The sequence below is a fragment of the Coturnix japonica genome, chromosome 9 (genome assembly GCF_054131305.1).
Source record: "Coturnix japonica strain WE chromosome 9, WE-NBRP24, whole genome shotgun sequence".
In the NCBI taxonomy this organism is placed as follows: Eukaryota; Metazoa; Chordata; class Aves; order Galliformes; family Phasianidae; genus Coturnix; species Coturnix japonica.
Window position 1 is genome coordinate 30,204,746 of NC_140671.1, and position 19,045 is coordinate 30,223,790.

Genomic DNA, 19,045 nt, shown 5'->3' on the forward strand with positions numbered 1-19,045 from the left:
AAGCGGAGAAAAAGGATTATGTGGAGAAACGAAGGGATCTGAGGTCATTTACTATTTATCTGTGAGCTTTCTCAAAGCGTTGTGTGGATGCATCTGTAAGAACCAGGCCGACAGGGCAGCAGCTGAGATTTAGCTCCTCACTGGGGGAGACAGAGAGGTGTGGCTGGAAGGAAGCAGCTGGGATGAGCTGCTATACTCACATTAGCAGCACAACCAGGAATAAAACCTAATTTCCTGTTCAGCGCTGTGTATACTCAAAGGCACACTTTCACAGCAGCATAGAATGTGTGGGAAATCAGTCCTTTCAGGTATGTGTATGTCCCTGAGCTGTTTCTCAGACTGCAGTTTGTTTTTGATGGTGAATACGGTCCCGTTGTGCCCTAAGATCAAAGATACCTACCCCACAAATGGTAAGAAACACTGTTCCTCTTTAGGATTGTATTTGAAAGGTGTGACTGTGGCAGTAGACGAAGTTGCTTTTGAAGAAATGATTTTTTTTGTACTACTTATGCTGTTCCTCGCCCTTTAGAATTGAAGAGCAAGCCATAAGCAAATGGGGAGACAGTCAAACAATCCCCAGTTTGTGGGAATCAGTGTTACAATTTTGAAGTTGCTAATACAGCTGTCACAGCAAAGTTTGACTTGGTTTTCATTAATGTGGATTTGAATTTCAGTTGATGTAGCTTTTAAAAGAGTATATGAGAGTTCATTTGCCTGGTAACTGAATACTTTGCCATTTGCCTAAAGGCAGGAGTTTAAAAATCTCTACTTTAAGGTTGGATGGATTTTTAAATCATTTGCATTCCCAGATACAGGTAGGTGGCTAATGCAATCTTCAGAAGTTTTAGGTTATGAAGTCCTTGTAAAGCAAATGGGAAGTAAGCTGTCTTCCTGTGTCTGAAAATTAGTGCTTGTGTATACGTGTACTGGCTTGAATCTCTTTTACAACCTGGCAGAGAAACTAAGTGCCTTATATGGTGTGGAAGGTGACAGCATGAAGACCTGACCGCCCATCTCCCTCAAGTCTGTAGCTGAAGGTGAGTGGTGGGTGTCTGCCTCTTGTGACTTAGAAACATCATCGCCACCCTTCCAGAGTAGAACAAGTGATTCTTATATGGATCTGCTGCTGTGTGTGCATTTCGTCTTGGCTGTAACTTCAGGTGGGGACTTCTGTCTGGGTGAATAAAAATATTTCACTTTCCTTTTTTTTGGTCATAAAATATCTACAGGTAGAGTCATACATCGAACCTTCCCGCTGTCTGATTCCTAAAGGCAGGTCAAGGTTTGCCTGGGAACTGTTTATACGGACTCAGTGCATTTTAGAAACACATATGGCTGGAGATGAGGCGTATGCGTAGTCACACCCAAAGGTTGTTTTTTGTTGTTGAATATGGGCCAATTGTAGCTTGTCAGATATTTAATGATGGTGCATTGAAAGTGATTGTACAGCAAGACACATTTGACTTTTTAATTATAAAATGGAAGGGATGTCTGAAACACAAAGAGGAAGAGCAAGTCATGGGTTTCTTTTCTTCTCTTAATATCTTTAAAGTAAGTAGCTCACATTCCAGTGGAAAACAGCCTGAGCCTTGTGTCTGCTTACAGCTGGCACTCGAGCAGCTATAGATTTTCATCTCCTGCAAAAAGTGGAAACGTTTTTGCTCACACCAGGTGGAGCAGATGATGGTGTCTCTCACTTCTGGATTCTTACTCACGACTCTGAAAACATGTTGGAAACTTGTTTATAGGCCACCACAGGAAATGGAAATACACCATATAAGCTTATGGATGTGTGTGTTGCTGAGGTTGTAACACTGTGGTGTGTGCTTTTCAACAGGGTGGTTGAGAATTCATCTGTTCTGGCTCATTGTGGTTGGCAACTTCAGTTCTTATGGCTTTCTAAGACCCTTAGAGTTACTTGAACCTGCTCTTTTCCTTCTTTCTCTATTGTCTTTCTCCCTTAGTTAGATGTAAGCTTGGTCAAAGTGGGGTTGGTGGCTTTGAAGGTGCAGTGCATTTGTAACCAATGCACTTGTCTTAGACTGTGGATGCTTTTAGGAAACAGTGCTTTGTTTTGCAAAGGCACAACAAGCAGGAAAGACTGTGACCTACTTCTGCGCAGCCAAAGTTGAACATAGCAGCAGAAGTTTCTAGATTGGGTATTTCAGTGGTCAGTGCCCTTTAAAACTGATACTAAAATAGCACAAAGCAAAAGTGTAGGTTCTGCAGTGCTCAAGCCGTGTTGATTTCGTTTTGGTGTGTGCACAAGCTGTTCAGAACCTTTGATTTGGTTGTGATAGAAATGTGCAGAGCACCGCGTCGTGCCCTCAGCAGCCTGCTCCCAGACATTGAGGGGAATGAGGGAAACTGCAAATCAAATCTGTTCCAGATTAAGAACAAGTAGAGAATGATTAAAAAAATAATAATGCTGTTGCCTTACCAACAGTGCCAGAGGGGGAAGATTATTACCTGTGGGGAACTAATACAGGACATGAAATGAATGGGTGTTTGGCAAAGTGGCAGATACTGGGATTTTTCTTCAGGTTTGCTGTTCTCAGAAACTGTAAATAGAGACTGTAAATAGATGGTTTGTACAGCAAGGAAGGAACTACTTCAGCACTGAATTGTGCAGCACCACAGCATCGTCAAGGCTGGAATTGCTTTGCTGTGTGCTGGTGAACTTACTGCTACTCAGTAGTGTATGTACGGAGGGATTCCGTACATACATCTGATCATGTTAGCCTCAGTAACTGCCTGCAAACATTTGGCAATAAAACCTTTATTTGAAACATCCCAACTCTACATATGTAAAAAGAATGGTGATTTTGTTCTTTCTTAGCCACCTGCTGTTTCTTCTGAGGTAAAGAACATTCGTAACTATGGGAACAAAAACTTAAGAACTCTGACACCCACATGTGTTGAAGTTGATTTATGGAAGGCCTTGAAGTGATGCTATGAATTGTGCTATATGGAACTCTGGCATGGAGTTTGATGGCTTTCACTGAGAGCTGAGTATGATGCTCACAGAAGTTACGTAGAAAGATCCTTGATCTTGTGGACGTAGTTAACTTATCTTTGTCTTAACTGCACTATAATGTGCTGCAGTTTCCACTTACTTTGGTTGTGCCAAGACATAGTTACCGTGGGCTGGGCAGTCACATCTGCCTTCGGCTTTTGCCGTGCTAGCACTGTGCTTTCCACATCCAAGTGCACTGACCTTTCCTTGTCATGTTGGCACTTCTGGATGTGAAAGCTGATTTTGCCTGCTTTTCATATAGAAATCTCTTGTTTCATACTGCATCTTACTGGTAAAATACTTTTGTATTTGTGATGATATAATCTGTGTTTATTTCAATCAAAAAATTCAGAGGTATTGTGAATGCATTCAGATTTTTTCTGATGTTTGCTCTGTGAATGTTTTAATTCCTTAGCAAAAACCTCCCGGAGATAAAGCATTTTCTTAAATAGGCATTACATTCAAAATCAGGATTTAGTTATTGTATTGAAGTCCTACATTGGGATAGTTAACTTTTAGTTAAAAAATAATAATACTAATTGGAAATGTGACAAATGTCGATGAAATTGAGTGTCTTATCAGTGCTTTATTACTGTGGGTTTTTTTAAGTGAGATGTTTTGTAACATTTGCTGGGGGGCGTTGGAAGATAATTCATGTGAATCAGACCAGAATTCCATCACATTTGTTCTCTTATCAATGGATGTTGATTGATAGTCATCATTCATTTCCAAGCTGGCTTTCTTGTGGGCTTTAAAAATAATTGTCACATTGAAATCTGTTCGCTTTGAAAGATAAGTGCTTGTTTTCTTGGTATTTTGTTTTGAATAATATCATTTCCATTAATGAATAACACTTTCCCTCATGGACACAAGAGAATTGAATGTGATGGCCTCATAAATGTTTTTTACCTATGGAAAACACAGAAGGAAGGGTAGATCCTGAGAGGATTTGATGTGTGCATTCAGAATATAAGCAGCTGTTGCACATATTTTGCCTTTAAAATATTCCAATCTAATCTTTTCCTGAGGATTGACGTATTTTAATAACAAATCACTTACCAGTGAATGATATCTGTTCTGCTTTCTGGGTAGAGACTTGCTGCTGTTTACCCTGCAGTGACTGGTGTGGTGTATCAGTAGCCAAGCAGACTCCATAAGAAATGATCATCTTTTTTCAAAGGCTTGGAGGACTGTCTGCCAAACCTCAACCTATTACACAGCATACGGTTTCTTTGTGTGTAAAATGTCATCGTGATGATGGCTGCAGGTTCTTTGTGCCTTCTGCCCCAGTGCATTAAGTCAGCCTGAGTTTGCATAGTGCAGTACAGCAGCAAGGGTCCTCAGTACTTGTCCTTATGAGCAGATACAATAGGAATTAAAACAAAAGCAGTTTGTAGTAAATACACAGTGCCCCTGCCTCATGAGGAATAAGTGCTCCTGAAGTGCACCTGAACTGAGTTGCTCAGGAGATGATATCTCAGGGGATTTAGTTAGTGTTGAAAAAGAACGAGCAAACAGGACCGTGTTTTGCTGAAAATAGGCTTGGGCCAAAACCTCAAATCGTGAGATGCTCAGGACAATGGAATTTATGCCTAAATGAAAGTCTGGTTTTCATGTTGGATCTTGCACGGTATTGATTTGTCTGGAATGCTAAAGGGTGCCTAAGGTGTAAAGATAAGATAACATCAAAACCTAGCAGGACAGTCTACTTTATCAACTGGAAACTATGAACAAGCCTTGATGTTTCTCATGTGGAAGGACTGAATCAGAAGAGAGAAAAGTGAATGTAAAATCAGTCCACAGCAAATCAGGTTCTTCAGTAAACTGAGATTAGAGCTTGAAATTGTTATAAGGCAGCACAGCAAAATAAAAGAGCAGAAATAAATTGACTTTGCTTGCTGTTGGCAGAGTGGGGAGATTGAGGCAGCAGTGTCTGTGCTGTCTGTTTGGGGTGAGGGGCTGCAGGGTTCTGCAGCACTGCAACACATTTGGAAGTACTCCCATACATTCCTTGCTCCCATCCATCAGTTTTTCATACCTATTTTTTCTGTTTGTTTGCCTGTCTTGTTTACTTAGATTTCAGGTTCTCAGGCACAGATTTTCTTACCCTGTGTATTTCAGTGGCATTTAGTACAGACAGGAACTGTAGACTTGAAGATACCTTAGCATGTATGCAGGATGCTGTATGAACACAAGGGCAGCACTGAAATCAACATGAGGTTTTCTTTTTTTTTTTCATGAATGAATGAATTAGCACCCCATTAACGTTTGTTGCCTACTGAATGAAAATCATCCCTCGGGATGACAAGTGGATTATCCTTCTACTTATTTCCTAACATCCAGTAGCATTTCTGTGGGTTCTTTCTTGAAGGAGGGGGAAACGAAGCATATGCCCACATCCTGTCTGAGAGTGGGGAAACAAAGAGTTAATAAAAGATTATCCCAGGTGGCTGAACACTTGAGTTGCAGTGAAAGGCTGGTAACATTCATTTAGCTCCTGTGCTGGTTTCTACCTGTCAGCAGCTCCTGATACACTGCTATACAGAGAATAAAAAATGAGCTTGCTCAGACCAGAAGCAGCGAGCATCCTTAGGAACTTCCTGATGTTGCTTTAAAAACCCACCTGCAATGATATTTTTTATTATATAAAAGAGGCTTTTGAAATATCAGTGATGTGCATATGGTCTTTGCTTCTTCCTCTGGTGTTTTGTTCACTTGATTCTCTTACTGGAATATGGATGATACAAGCACCATTAAATGCCTCAGCCCGGATAAAGGTAAGGAGAAATGTTATTTTAACCACCTTAATATCACCTTAAACCACTTCTATAGTGAGTTAGGTTATAGAGAAAAATGGAGTTGAGAGAGCTTTTTTTGGTGGCTTATTTTGTTATTCAAACTTAAACCCTTAAATACGTAGCAGTTTCTTAAGGCAGTGTTTGCTGTTCCATACCTTTGCCTCCTATTACCTCCAAGCCTTGAATAATGCATGCATTTCTAATGGTTGCTTCTTCCTGCATGAGTGCATGAGAGGTACCAGGTATATTTATGTCCCTTTTCTGCTCACTTAAGTAGCAAGCTGTCACCATAAAGAAAGGCTTTCTATTTTTAACCACAGACCTTCTGCTACTCACATTAGAAGAGAAAAAAGAGGCTTGGTGCTGTTGTGAGTTGACTGTATTGTTTTATGGTTTCTTTTAATGTGTGATTTGCTTCTAATTAGATACAGTTTCTTCACACCCATTAAATGAGTGCACAGAAACTGTTTGGGTTCAATTTGTCCCTAGTGGAGTTTTACCAGAGGTGATTTCAGCATCTCTCTGTGAACTGTCTCAGTCTTTTCTTACTATGCTGTAAAAGTTACCTGCAACTCGAAAATGGATGCAAAACCTCTGGCTTATCAAGAGATTACAGCAATTCAAGACCAGCTCTCAAAAACACCATTTTAATTTTTCTAAAGCTTTATCACCTCATTAATTATTTAGGGTCATATCCTTAGCTATGATACATTTTAATTGAGTCAAATACCTGCTTGTTAGTCTGTGGGCATTTTGTGTTTTGTGCCTATTAGGCATGTGGCTTATACAGTAGTTACGCAACAAGAGGGATGGCTTACGTGTGCTCGGCAGCTCTGTGCTGTTCTATCAGCACCTTCATGTCAGTGGGAAAGCAGATCAGTAGCTCTGCCTCGGTGTGTGTTCAGCTAACAGAATACTTTGTGACATGTTCAGGAACATCTTGCTGTATCTGTTGGAGGAGACACTCACTGAAGTGAACGTTGTGAATCATAGAATCATTGAATGGCCTGGGTTGAAAAGGACCGCAATGATCATCTAGTTTCAACCCCCTTGTTGTGTGCAGGGTTGCCAAACGCCAGACCAGGCTGCCCAGAGCCACGAAAATAGTTTTTTTCTGCCTATTATGAGTGCTTTAGCAATGATACACTTCATTAACAAAAAAATATAAAAACCAAGAAATATTATAGTCTGTGACAGCTTCACTGGTTATGAGCGCCATGCAGATAATTCAGGTAAATAAGGAAAGATTCACAGCATGGATTAGAAGAGTGGGAAAATCTTAACCAGCGTGTTACTATGAGATGTGTAAAGAACTGCAGCGGTGACAGTGGGGTGCATTTAGGTGTTGTTTAGTATTCTGTGATGATTGCATGGGTCTATGAATAGTTATTTATATAGCAATAGTATTGTAAGACTCGACACAAGGGTTAATTCACCTGTGTGATTCAAGGATATTCATCAACTTTGTGTTTCTGCCAGATGGTGTCGTTCTAAGCCAGGTGCTGGAAGCATGCTGAAGAGAAATGGGATAACTTAAAACACTGCATGAGCTGAAGTACATGCAAGGCCACTAAATGGGCTTTGCCTTTAAAGTATGGCCACCTTCCAGCTCATTTGTGGTCTTGGAGGAAGTGTGATTCTCCTCTTGTCTAATTTTAGGATTGCAAATAAGGATTGCTCTGAGAATATAGCAGTCTTGTTATAAATCAAAAGCATTTTTTCTGTACGGTAAGACATTGAGTGAGTTGTTATAGTCCCTAAGCTATTGTGTTTATATTGCAATGGAAAAATGCATCCCACATAGTTCATTGCATTTAAAAAGGATCTTAAGACACAGAGGATTTCAGATCCCACTTGGCCACGTAAAGCCCTTAAATTTAGTGTGTTTTCTGACACCAAGGGCTGGAAGATGCTAATAAAAACTTCCATAGAAACTGATGTTGCAAACTGTATCTAGAACTGAACACGTTGTTAATGGTGGCCCAGATGGCGCAACGATTTAAGTAAGCATCAGGGTTCGGTATGGAGCTCAGGTGTCTTGAGAAAGAATGTTTTCACATGTGCTACTAAAGGCATTTTGTGTTACAGCTGCTTCCAGGAGATTGGGTGAAACAGCCTGAGGATAATCTGGTATCGTGTGTTCTGTCAGGGTTCAGCATGCTACGTGCTTTGTTGTGTTCGAGTCTGGTGGGGAAGTTACCTCTACTCAGTCCCTGCTTCCTCTGTGCGCAGGGCACAGGGCAGTGGCAGCACTGCTCTCTGCAGAGCTCAAGGCATTTGGTGGCAGAGAGCAACAGTGTTTTGTGGCATGATGTGGCCAGGGAGAGAGAGCACATCTTTGGAGTTCAGCCTGCAAGCTGACTTCACCAGTCTTCAGATGCCTGCTGCCCGTCTTCTGGTTCTGAGCCCCTGAGGGAAGTGAATCTGGCACTTTGCTTTGTTTCAAACTGGAGTGGATAGTGGAGACCATAATAAAAATATAATTGCTTTTTCCACAAGAGCCCAGAAACAATTACTTTGCTTCCTATGTGTTTTTGTAACTACTGAATCAAAGACTAAAAAAAAAGTATCAGGCATTAAGCTGTATTGGCTTGCAGCCGCTGATCTTGTGATGGACTTCAGCTCAGCAGCCTGTGCTTACTGTGCATCCGCACATACTGGATTTAATCTTGTCCTTCGGGAATTACAGCAGGTGGCTCCTGCTTGAAGACAAACCATAATTACGATCATCTTGCAGAGATGACTTGCTTCTAAGGTTTAGAGATGCTGGGTTCTGTGCAGTGATACGTTTTTGAGGCAGATGAGAAACTGATCAATAAATGTGCTTTGTAAGTAATTCTGTCGCAAATGTTTGAAGGAAAAAAAGAAGTGCAGCAACACAAAATCAGTAACAAAAATCAACTTCAACTTAATTGGAGTGGAACTTGAAGCAGAGATCTCACATAAAAGAGCGTTTGCTTTATTTAGCCCATAGAACACAGCCTGTGCACTGCAGTACCAGGCACTACTGGAAATGTCAGCACACTGCATTGCTTTCAAATCATGTTTCTGTCTTGCTGCTCAGCGCATCGTGCTCTTCTGTTCAGAACACATGCTGAACTGATACTGTAAACTGTGGCATACCTTGAGATAGCAATGATTTCTTTAGCTGTTCATTGCAGTTGCACAGTCACCAATTAAAATGTTAACAAGGCATGAACATGAGCTGGGTGTTTTCTTACAAGGCAGGAACGTAGAAAGTGCTCAGTGATACTGATGGATATCTTCCCCCGGCCTGCCTGCATCTCCCTTTCGGTGTTTATGACCAGAGTCACTGAACAGATGGTAAAGCACTGAAAGATCTTTAGATCTTTAAATATAAAGAGTTTAAGATCTTACTTTTGTAATTGTGTAGGGTTATTTTCTTGTAATTGTTGGAAATAAGGTTGACCTTAGGTACACATTTAGAATCGATCTCCAGAAGAAACCTGGAGATATTTTAATCACTGCAGGCAACAACTACAGAAACATTTCAAAAATGGTATGTGTTTTAAATAGAAGAAGGTTAATAATATTTCTGCTGTTCACTGATAAAATGTGACACAAAGTCTTAATTCATTAAGAGTCAGCCCTACTTGAAATCACAAAGGCTAATTCTCATTTAATTAGAATAATTGCATCAAATGTTTCTGATGAGCTCAAGGGAGCTCAGCGTCATGGAAGGAGATTGCCTCACTGTTAGGATTACGTCGGTGCTGCTGCTAGCAGGCCTCAGCTCCACAAATACTGATTCACGTGAATAAAGTAATTGAAGAGGCTTCAGGATCAGTTCATTTTAGTAATGCATTGGATAGCCCTAGAAGTGATTGTATTTGGGGTTTCTTAGATGAAGCAGCTGTCTCATGGTTTGCCCTCTGTGGTTTCCAGTGCTGCAGGATGCACTGCTATGTGACAGCCACTGGTGTTTCTCCCAGGGGTGTCAGTGGCCTTGCAAATTGACGCATACCAAACAGAGCTGTATTTCTGTACCACTCAATAACTTGAGTCTACTAATAACTTGGTTTAGGGCCACTGCAGCAATATTCAGCTTAGAAGCACAGCAAGTGAGAAGCAGAAGCTGGTAAACAGTGCTGCTCCCACCTGCCACGGGCACGCTGCAGGCTGTAATCTGCCTGAGGATTACTGTGCTCGGAGCTGTGGCCAGATGGCCCTTGTGTCTGCAGGAGGCTGAAGCCGGGTCCGAGCCAAAGGTCAGTGGGGTTGTTGTGTTAGAATTAAGGAAAAGGCAGCTTATGTGCTGCTGGGATAATGTTGTGGTCCAGCTGGTGCTCTGGCCTTCTGCACCACACATTGCTGGTTGGGTGACTGCAGGAAGTTGGGTTAAAGCTCGGTGTGGATCTCATGTTTGTCCTTCGGTAGTTACCTTTCTAAAGGGATTGCTTTGGTGAATTCTTAACATAACTAATGCAGGCCTCAGTTCTAAAATAGGAATTGTAGGAGATATTGCCTGTGGATTCTGTCAGCATGTGCTTGCCGTGTCCCTCTTCTTGGGGAACTATCATGGTGCAACACTAAAAGAGTACACGGTTATAGAAAACCAAGAGCAAATGGATCCAGCTGAAGAGAAACTGAAACTGAGTTTGTAGGTCTTGCTGTCTTAGATCATGCTGCTCTAGAGCACTAGGAAGCAGTATGGGGAAAAGGGGGAAAAAAAAAAAAGAGGACCATAAATTATGTATTTAGTAGTATTGAAAGATCTTTGTAACTTCAGCTCAAGGGAAGATTGCTGTGCTCCTGCTGTTCATGTATCTTGAGTTCTGAGTCTGTACTGTTATTCAGATGTATTTCTAAACTGTACTAAGTGATGCACATTTCAGCCAGTATGCTTTTATTATTTTGCTTTTGAAGCATCTCAGCATTTAGTGCCTCAAATGACAGAGGCAGATTTATTAATTTATATGAAGTCCGCAGGCAGTGGTGTCTTTTGCAGAGCTATCTAAGATACAGTGGTAGCTGTAATTTCTGCAGGTTTTCTGGGCCTTTTGACTGCTGTTTACAGCTGAAAGTACAAAGGCAAGGAGAAAAGTGAGGGAGAGAGGCAGCACAGATAATGGCTTTGTGCCAGCTGACATCAAAACCTTTTGTTTCCTCCTTTTATCTTATTACTTCTACAGTAGGTTGACAATCATTTTATTCTGCAACCATTAGGAATGAGATTTCCACGTGTGGGAAATAGGAAATAGTGATACCTGTATTAGTGTTCATATGTGTGTCAGTAATTGCTGCCCACGTCTTTATAAGTATTGTAGAATTAGCCTTGTGCATGAGGTTAGTTTGTTAATCTGGTAAAGTGGGTCTGTAGTGTGAAGCATGTTCATGCAAGGATAAACAGGGTGCATAGCTGTGAAGTGACAAATCTAATCCTAGAGGATTTATAGACCTGTTATAGTACCAGCTCTGTAATGTTCAATATTCTGGCAGTTAATATATTGAAAATATATATATTATATGAAAGCTGTTTCACTGTGTACACCTGAAATGTTTTCTGTGCTGACTTCAGTTTTTGCTTGCGTTTTTTCTTTTCTACCACGGGCTTCATCTCTTTCCCTTTGCATTAAATAACATTTTTAGCACCTGTCCCTTGCTTCAACATTAAAACATGCATTGGAAATGAGTCCACCCAGCCTGATGGATTGCATTAATCATCAACCCATTTGCCTCAGGAGGATCTTCAGTTTACTCACTTCTGTCTTCCAAACCATATGTGCTGTGTTCCTCTATCTCCTGCAAGATGTTCCTTCTCGGTGTGATGCAGCCTGACTTCTCTGCCCCTTTGTGACAGTGAACATGTTCTTTGACAAGACCTTTGACATTCCAGCATTGTCCTTCATGTCTTTTGAATCCCACTTTTAGAACAGCCACAGGGCAGCCTGTAGATTCAAGTACAGTTCAGTTTTAAATCTGTTTGAGCCATGAAAAGCCTTTGGTGCACCTGGAGAGTAATGAACTTTGAGTGCCATGGGAGGAAGTCTTTAATCTGCACGTTTTGTCAGGTGAGCAAGATTTTGTGAGGATGTCAAGTGGGGCAAGAATAGAAACCCATTTCAATAGGCTTATATCCTAAGTACTCAGCTCAATAGCTTAAAAGTAGGGAGGGGGTTTAAGTCATGTTTAACCCTTTGAGTTCTTGGTTTTTTTTCCTGAATAAATCTGAGGCTAAACTCTGAGACCAGTCTACTATAAGATCTCTGTGCACAGTCAGTGAAATAAGTGACTTGTGCCTGAGAATCAGTCATCTCTAGAATTATCTGCTCTAAAGCTTTTGCAAACTGTGAAAGGAGGAGTGGGAAGTACTTAATGAGTACGTTTTAAATGGGCAATTTGTGCTTAGTTCATCAAGCTAGAAGCATGTTGTGTGTCTTATGCAGATCACAGATGGCAAGAGCAATTGTATATTGTACTTAGTGTAGATTAAGAGGTTGCGATAACATAAATGACAGATTTCTGTATTTGGAGTTTATTGGATGCACTTCAAAGGGAATGAGGTAGTAACTTAGAGCTATTTAAAAATTAATACTTACCTGCTTTTATCTCTGCCACTTTTCATGCACCCTGTTCCATGTCTCTGTGAACAGCATTTATTCTGTACATTGTAGCTGGCTGACTTGTCCCATAGGAAAGCATCTTCTATGGGTTGTCTCATTTTGCAAAGACGCTGCCACACAGATTGTGAGCTGAAAACATGCTGCTAACTAAGAAAAAAAAAAAAAGAAAAAAATACTTTTTTTTTTAGCCTTCTTATTTTTCTACAGCTGTAACGTGTCACCTAAATCCCTTGACTGGATAGGGCAGAACCACAGCTTTAGGATTAGTGCGTACGGGGGATTTAGGATTTCAAGCAAACATGTTGCTGTGTTTTCAGAGTATCTAGTTTTTCCTGCCTGAAGAGAAATATTCCCATTAAAATATTGAGAAGAATCTTCTAAGAAAAGGTGAAGATTTCTACAGTGGTGTTTTGAAGAGCTGTGTGAGAAGAAAAAGGGGTCATTCCTTTTATTGGAAGTGGAAGGAGACTGAAGAGCTTTAAGCACCTCGCCAGGTTCACAGTGAAAGGCAAGGGTGACTTGGGGGAATGGATTGTGCTACTAACATTGAACTTATTTACTGCAATGGATATTGCTGTTTGTTGTTGAGGAGCAAGTAAAGCCATCAGCAAGAGCACTTGCAAATCTGTCTGCCATCAAACGTGCAAGAGTGGTCCTGCTACATTGCTGTCCCTGTTAGAAGAAAGCAGCATGGAGAAAGCCAACGGCTGTGAGCTGGTGTATTGTCCTGGGTGCTCCACAGCTGGGATCATAGCACTGGAAAAGAATGTTATTGGAAAGTCCTTCTATCCGTAAATGGAATCATCTATGTGCCATTTTGCCTCACTTTCTGTTATTTGTCTGTTTTAAAATGCTGAACTGAAACATACCTGTCGTCCAAACCGGACACACAGATACATCGTACGGAATGAGGAGGATTCAGTAGTCTAAATCAGCACAAGAGGAGGCTCTTTCGGTAACAACCTGAAGAATACCATTGGATTTTGGGGATCACCGATGATCTTGAAGTGTTTTTTCTTAATAAGATTTCTGTAACTAACATTGAAAGTCTGCAACTACAGAATCCTACTAAGGCCTGCAGTGTTTGTGTTTGGTTCGGAAGCTGCCCTTTGTCTCAGCTATGGATGCCACAGGAAGCCCCTTGCTTCAGAATAAGTTTTCAGTTGCCCGCCTGGCTGAAGAATTTTTCTGGGTTGGTGGCAGCATCGTAGCTTCTCCACGGTGGAAAATTGGCCGTATTGGTAAGATGTGGGCTGCATGTCTGCCGCTCCATTGCTCAGGGTAGTGACACCTGGGTGCTTATTTTCAAGTCTTGCTTAGTGACAGCTTTGTCTCTAGTAAGGCTGTTTGGAATAGTCAGGCATGCAGCGACAAAATTCTTAAGCTTCCATAGTTGTTTGAGAAAGATCCCTTGTACTGGATGCGCAGAGATATATTACATATTATTTATATGTTGACTTTAAGAAGATTTGATGTTTCCTGTCTGAACTGGAACTGATATTCCTGACAGGAAAAGATGGAGCTTGGGTTTGTCTGTCAAAGAGCCAACTATAGATGTAATGTCATTTCTGGAGAGTTATTATTAAGTGTAACAATCATTCTCTTTCTATGGATTTGCAGTGCTGAACCTTTGATGGGTGTGGGAGTCTTTTGTTGGCACTTGGGAACGCTGCTTTCGTTCAGTAATATTTTAAGGGAACAGTTTGCTCTTATGGTGCACCTGTACTGAAGGGTTTCTGTAGGCTTAGGAACATGTTGAATGTTTTAGGGCCCTGAAGACAGGATTCTGAAATTTATTTGCCATTCCATTCAGAACAGCAGTTGTTTTGACGCATATGAACAGGATGCAGCCTGCCCAGATCAGGTAATAGTGCAGACCTTGGCAGTGATGTGATGCTGCCCGTAGGATGTCTATAAACAGATGGGCTTGAGCCAGAGCCATGTGACGTCACCCAGAACCATTTTGGACTTCAGTCATTGAGATGTAGACAAAGCTCCTCCATGTATAAAAATATTCAAGTGACTCAGTTCCTCCAACTTCCTTTCATCCTCACATGCTAAGATCCTCCCACTCCTCCACAAACATATAGCAACCACTAAAACTCCAAAAAGATAGTAGTGCTACTGAACCATAAATAATTAACAGAGTTCAGAATGTGTTTGTAACGATAAGCATGAAATGGGGCTTGTTTTTCCTCATGTCACGGTAAGCTGTAGTGATTTATATTCTATGTTTTTGTTATTTATTGTTACTTTGAAACTTTTAATAGTAACTATAAATGTTACTATAAACTGTTAAACAAACAAACAACTTCTTTGTGTCAACAACTGTATGTTGTTCCTATGTTTTCTTCCAGTAAATGTGACTTTTAAAGTCTAACATACCGATATTATTTTATTTCTCTCTTCAGTGGAAAGATGTATGAGCTCCATGCAAGCTGGTACCCAAATGATCAAACTCCGTGGTGGTTCCAAAGGGTTGGTCCGCTTCTATTACCTGGATGAGCACAAGTCATGCATTCGCTGGAGGCCTTCCCGAAAGAATGAGAGAGCCAAAAGTGAGTGTCAACCACAGAGCCATTTATTCTGACTCCTCCTAGGTAGGATCTCTCCCTCTTATGAATGAACCCAAACCAGCATGAAAGGTTTTAATTCATTCACAGGTGATCAAGCAAAATGTTGTATATGAATTTTAAAGGGCGTTATTTTATAATGATTAATAGTTTATGAAGATTGAATTGCTGTTGTTAACTATGCAGGTAACAGTAGTTAAGTATGTTGGAAGTCAGTTGCAGGCAGAACCTGTGTGAATCAAGAGCCTTGCAATGCTATATAGATGCCATGCTAGGAAAGGTTTTCTTCACAGTTTTGTGTAGAAGAGAACAATTCTATTCATCATTTCTACCATCAGACATAAAGGATGTTCCCATGGATACTTGTTGCTGTAGCTGTAGACAAAATCAGGGATGAACAGGTGATGTTAGTGCTGGTACTGAGTCAGAGCTGCCTGCAGACAGCAGCTACAGTAAGCCAGGTAAGTTACCCTACAGCCAAGGCACATCTGCAGCATAAAAGTCCAGGAGGGCAAGCTGTACGTGCTGCTGAGCACAGCACAACCTCAGTGTAACTGTTACATGTTGCTCTGGCTCCTTAATGTACAGCGGTCTTCTGACTAGATCACAACACTGGTTTTGGAGATGTGTACTTCAGATAAGCTGAAGTATAGGAAGAGAAACGCAAAATTACTTACGTGAAATCTTAATGAATCAGATTGAGCCTGGACTTCAGTGTTCAAGGTATTTGCCTCAAAGCAGACCAGGAAGGGGACTTGTTTCCTTCAGAGGAGCTTCCCAGCAGCTTACAATCACTCGTCTTCAGCACCGTGAAACTTATTTAATTATCCAGTTTATGTTTTTGTCTGTAATAACTTTTCCCTTTTAAATTTTAGCTGTTTGTCTGTGTATAATATACTGTCCAGCTGCACGGTAGCCACACCACAGCAAACAGATGTCTGTTTGTTGTAATCTCCAGAGAACAATGCAACAAAGCAAAACTAAAATTTGTCCTTTTTTTCCCTCCTTTACTATTATTATTAGAATTTATCTTCTATCAGCTGGGGAACAGGAACATTACAAGGGAAATAAATTGTTCATGTAATTATAAGGTGCACAGGCTGTGAATATTTAGCATCTGCGAGTCTCTACATTAAACTAAAAAGCAGAAAAATTGGGGTTTATTGGAAAAATGAATTTTTGTTCTGTCCAACTGCAGACACCTTTGTGCTCTTGAAAGAGCAGGATATTCTCCTTTAAGAATCTTAAGGAAACATGCAGGAGAGTGGAAGCTAGAAATATTATCCTGTTCTATTAATATGCAGATTGTTTCACTTCTCTGTGTTCTCATACTCCAGTAAATTCTGCAGTTTAGGTTAATTTTGTTATAGCTGCTTTTTCTTTTTGATTGAATTGGAAGATCATTTATTATTTTCTTGGACAAGCAGCAGTGTGATTCATCAGTGTAATTAACGGAGAGAACTTACATCAGGACAAACAAAAAAGCTCCTTTTTAGGGCAGTTTTATTGTATGCCAGCCTGCATGAATATTTTCCTATACAGTAACTAATGAGCTGCACACATTTGTTTTCGTAGTTTCCATCGACTCTATTCAAGAGGTTTGTGAGGGGAAGCAATCGGAGATCTTTCAGCGCTATGCTGATGGCAGTTTTGATCCTAACTGCTGCTTCAGCATCTACTATGGAGATCATATGGAATCCCTTGACCTGGTGTCTTCCAGTGGAGATGAAGCACGTACTTGGATCACAGGGCTAAAATATCTGATGGCAGGGATCAGTGATGAAGACAGCCTCTCAAAACGCCAAAGAACCAGAGACCAATATCCTTCCTAAACTGACTGAAAGAGCATTTTCCTGTGGTTGAGAGCATTCAACAGCACAAGAATTCCTTTAAGTATTTGTTTTACAAAACATAAGCACTAAGCTCAAAGTTTCAAAGTGATTCCCATTGCATTCCCTGTTTCCAGAGACAGAAAGAGAAGTCCTTGAAGAAAATTGGTTTGGGAAAGAGAGTGGACTGAAAAAGGTGACTGGGCAAGAATGGACTGAAAAACGTACAGGTATATTCCTTCATCTGTTACTCCCTGCGTAAAGCTGTCTCTGATTTGGTTGTACAAGACAAAACGTGATCCATCATTTCTATTTGCTCAGAATTCAAAGTTCTGCTTCTCTAGTGTGGGTAAATAGCCAATGTTGAATACTGAACATAGCAAATCTAGGAACTTCTTTATGAAATAACACAAGTAGTTATGTTGTATAGTACCTAGAACTTTACTCCTCACCCCATATGTACAGCTTTCCCTAATGTGAAGGCATTCATATGTACATTATGTTCAGTAACATCCCATGATATTCCATGATGTTCCTTAACTCCTGTTCAATGTGGTTGAAGCAGACATTTGATGAAGCAGATAAAAATGGTGATGGCTGTCTGAGTATTAATGAAGTGCTCCAGCTAATGCACAAACTGAATGTCAACCTACCCCGGCAAAAAGTCAAGCAAATGTTTAAGGTAAGTTGTTATTTACAGAAAAAATGATTACACCAGCTACTGTCTAGTGTTATATAATATAAAGACACATTGTGAACATTGCTTTTTTGCTATACCTGTTGATCTGAAATTCAGTATCATCTGTTCTTGTTCATTGCCTTATTGCTGTGTAATGCAGGAAGCTGATACAGATGATAACCAGGGCACACTAGGCTTTGATGAGTTCTGCACCTTCTACAAGATGATGTCAACACGACGTGATTTGTACTTGCTAATGCTCACCTACAGCAACCACAAGGACTTCCTGGATGCAGATGACCTGAGACGCTTTCTGGAGAATGAACAAAAGGTAAGTCTAATCCAGGAAAAAGAATTCCATTCTCGTGCCATTCTGTTTGCCACTGGGGATACATTGTCTTTTTTATAAGGTCAGAATGGTAGTCATGCATGTGATAAGTGAGCAGCTGCTTTTGTTTTAGCAGCTTCGTTCTGGAGAGTGTGGATGGTAAAAATAGTTAGATGCTTCTTGATTTTCATTTGGTAGACTGGCATGACAATTTCTTGAATCTTTTTATCATCACAACCTCTTTGAGTAGGCTCTTTCATTGTGCCCCTAATATGGTTTCTTTTTTTTCTTCCATGTGTTCTTTGGGAGAATGCCATCAATGTATTTTTCCCATGCTCAGTACCTGAGTGCAAAGATGCTGCCTCTGGCTCTGCTTTTGTCTCACTGCAGAGTTCATGATGAGACATTACACTACTTTGTCACACTTTCCCAGTTTGCAAAGTAGATTATGTTTCTAAAGAGCTACTGAGAGGATTATTCATGTCTGGGGAAGTGTTTGAGGATACGTAGTAGTGCATATTGGGTTGCCTTTTAATACTTCAGCATTGCATTTGCTGGGAGTGGGTCTTAGACTCCTCCCTCTGCACTGGTCTAAATCAGGCTAAGTTTTCTTTTCTGGTGAACCAGGTAGTGTGTATATTCCCTGTACATTAATATGGGTTTGATGTATGCCAGTAAATAGTGACACTATCTAATTTTACCTATGAATTTAAGATATTTTACAGTTCTTCAGAAGTGTTAGTTTATAGCTTTATAAGCTTTTCAAGAATTGAAGTGAACCCATACATTATGCTTATAGTTGCTTATGTAACTCAGCAAATACCACCAATCTTTGTGCTAAGTTGCAGTGTCTTATTGTACTTAACAAGGGAACTCTGATGAAGCTTTATCTGTGCAAGGAAGACATTCATCCAAAGGAAGAGGTTCGCAGAGAGGTTGCACAGCCTCTATTCATGGAAATGTAGAGAACCAAAATAAATAAAGCCATGAGTTAACTAGTGAAACCTTATAGTTGATCCTGCTCTGAGCAGGATTTTTTGGCTGGATGACCTCCTGAGCTCCCTGAACGATCCTGTGTTCATTTATCTGGAGACTTCTGGCAGTTTCTGAAATGAGAGAAAATAATTGGATGGTAAGGTGCAGTCAGTGCAGGAACAAATGCATTGACATGTCTTTGCTTATTTTTTTTCCTCTCCTGATCTCTTTTGAAACTGCATGCCTGTGAGTCATAAAGCTCC

At 40.5% G+C, this 19,045-nt stretch overlaps 1 protein-coding gene across 17 annotated transcripts in view; it reads left to right on the forward strand.

The window, feature by feature from the left end:
- The window catches only part of PLCH2 (phospholipase C eta 2), a 63,450-nt gene that overhangs the window by 20,539 nt on the left and 23,866 nt on the right, over positions 1-19,045 (forward strand). For 11 of the 17 annotated variants that reach the window (XR_014931862.1, XM_085509147.1, XM_085509158.1 and 8 more), the window contains exons 1-5: positions 13,375-13,639; positions 14,810-14,956; positions 16,547-16,790; positions 17,353-17,482; positions 17,640-17,810. Coding sequence is in view for 16 of the 17 variants with exons in the window: in XM_085509147.1 (XP_085365273.1) it covers positions 13,519-13,639; positions 14,810-14,956; positions 16,547-16,790; positions 17,353-17,482; positions 17,640-17,810 (813 nt within the window). In the remaining variant the exon portion in view is untranslated. Of the gene's footprint in view, positions 1-5,483; positions 5,794-13,374; positions 13,640-14,809; positions 14,957-16,546; positions 17,031-17,352; positions 17,483-17,639; positions 17,811-19,045 lie in introns of those variants that run through there. The other 6 variants (XM_085509144.1, XM_085509152.1, XM_085509159.1 and 3 more) reach the window with 3 other exon arrangements.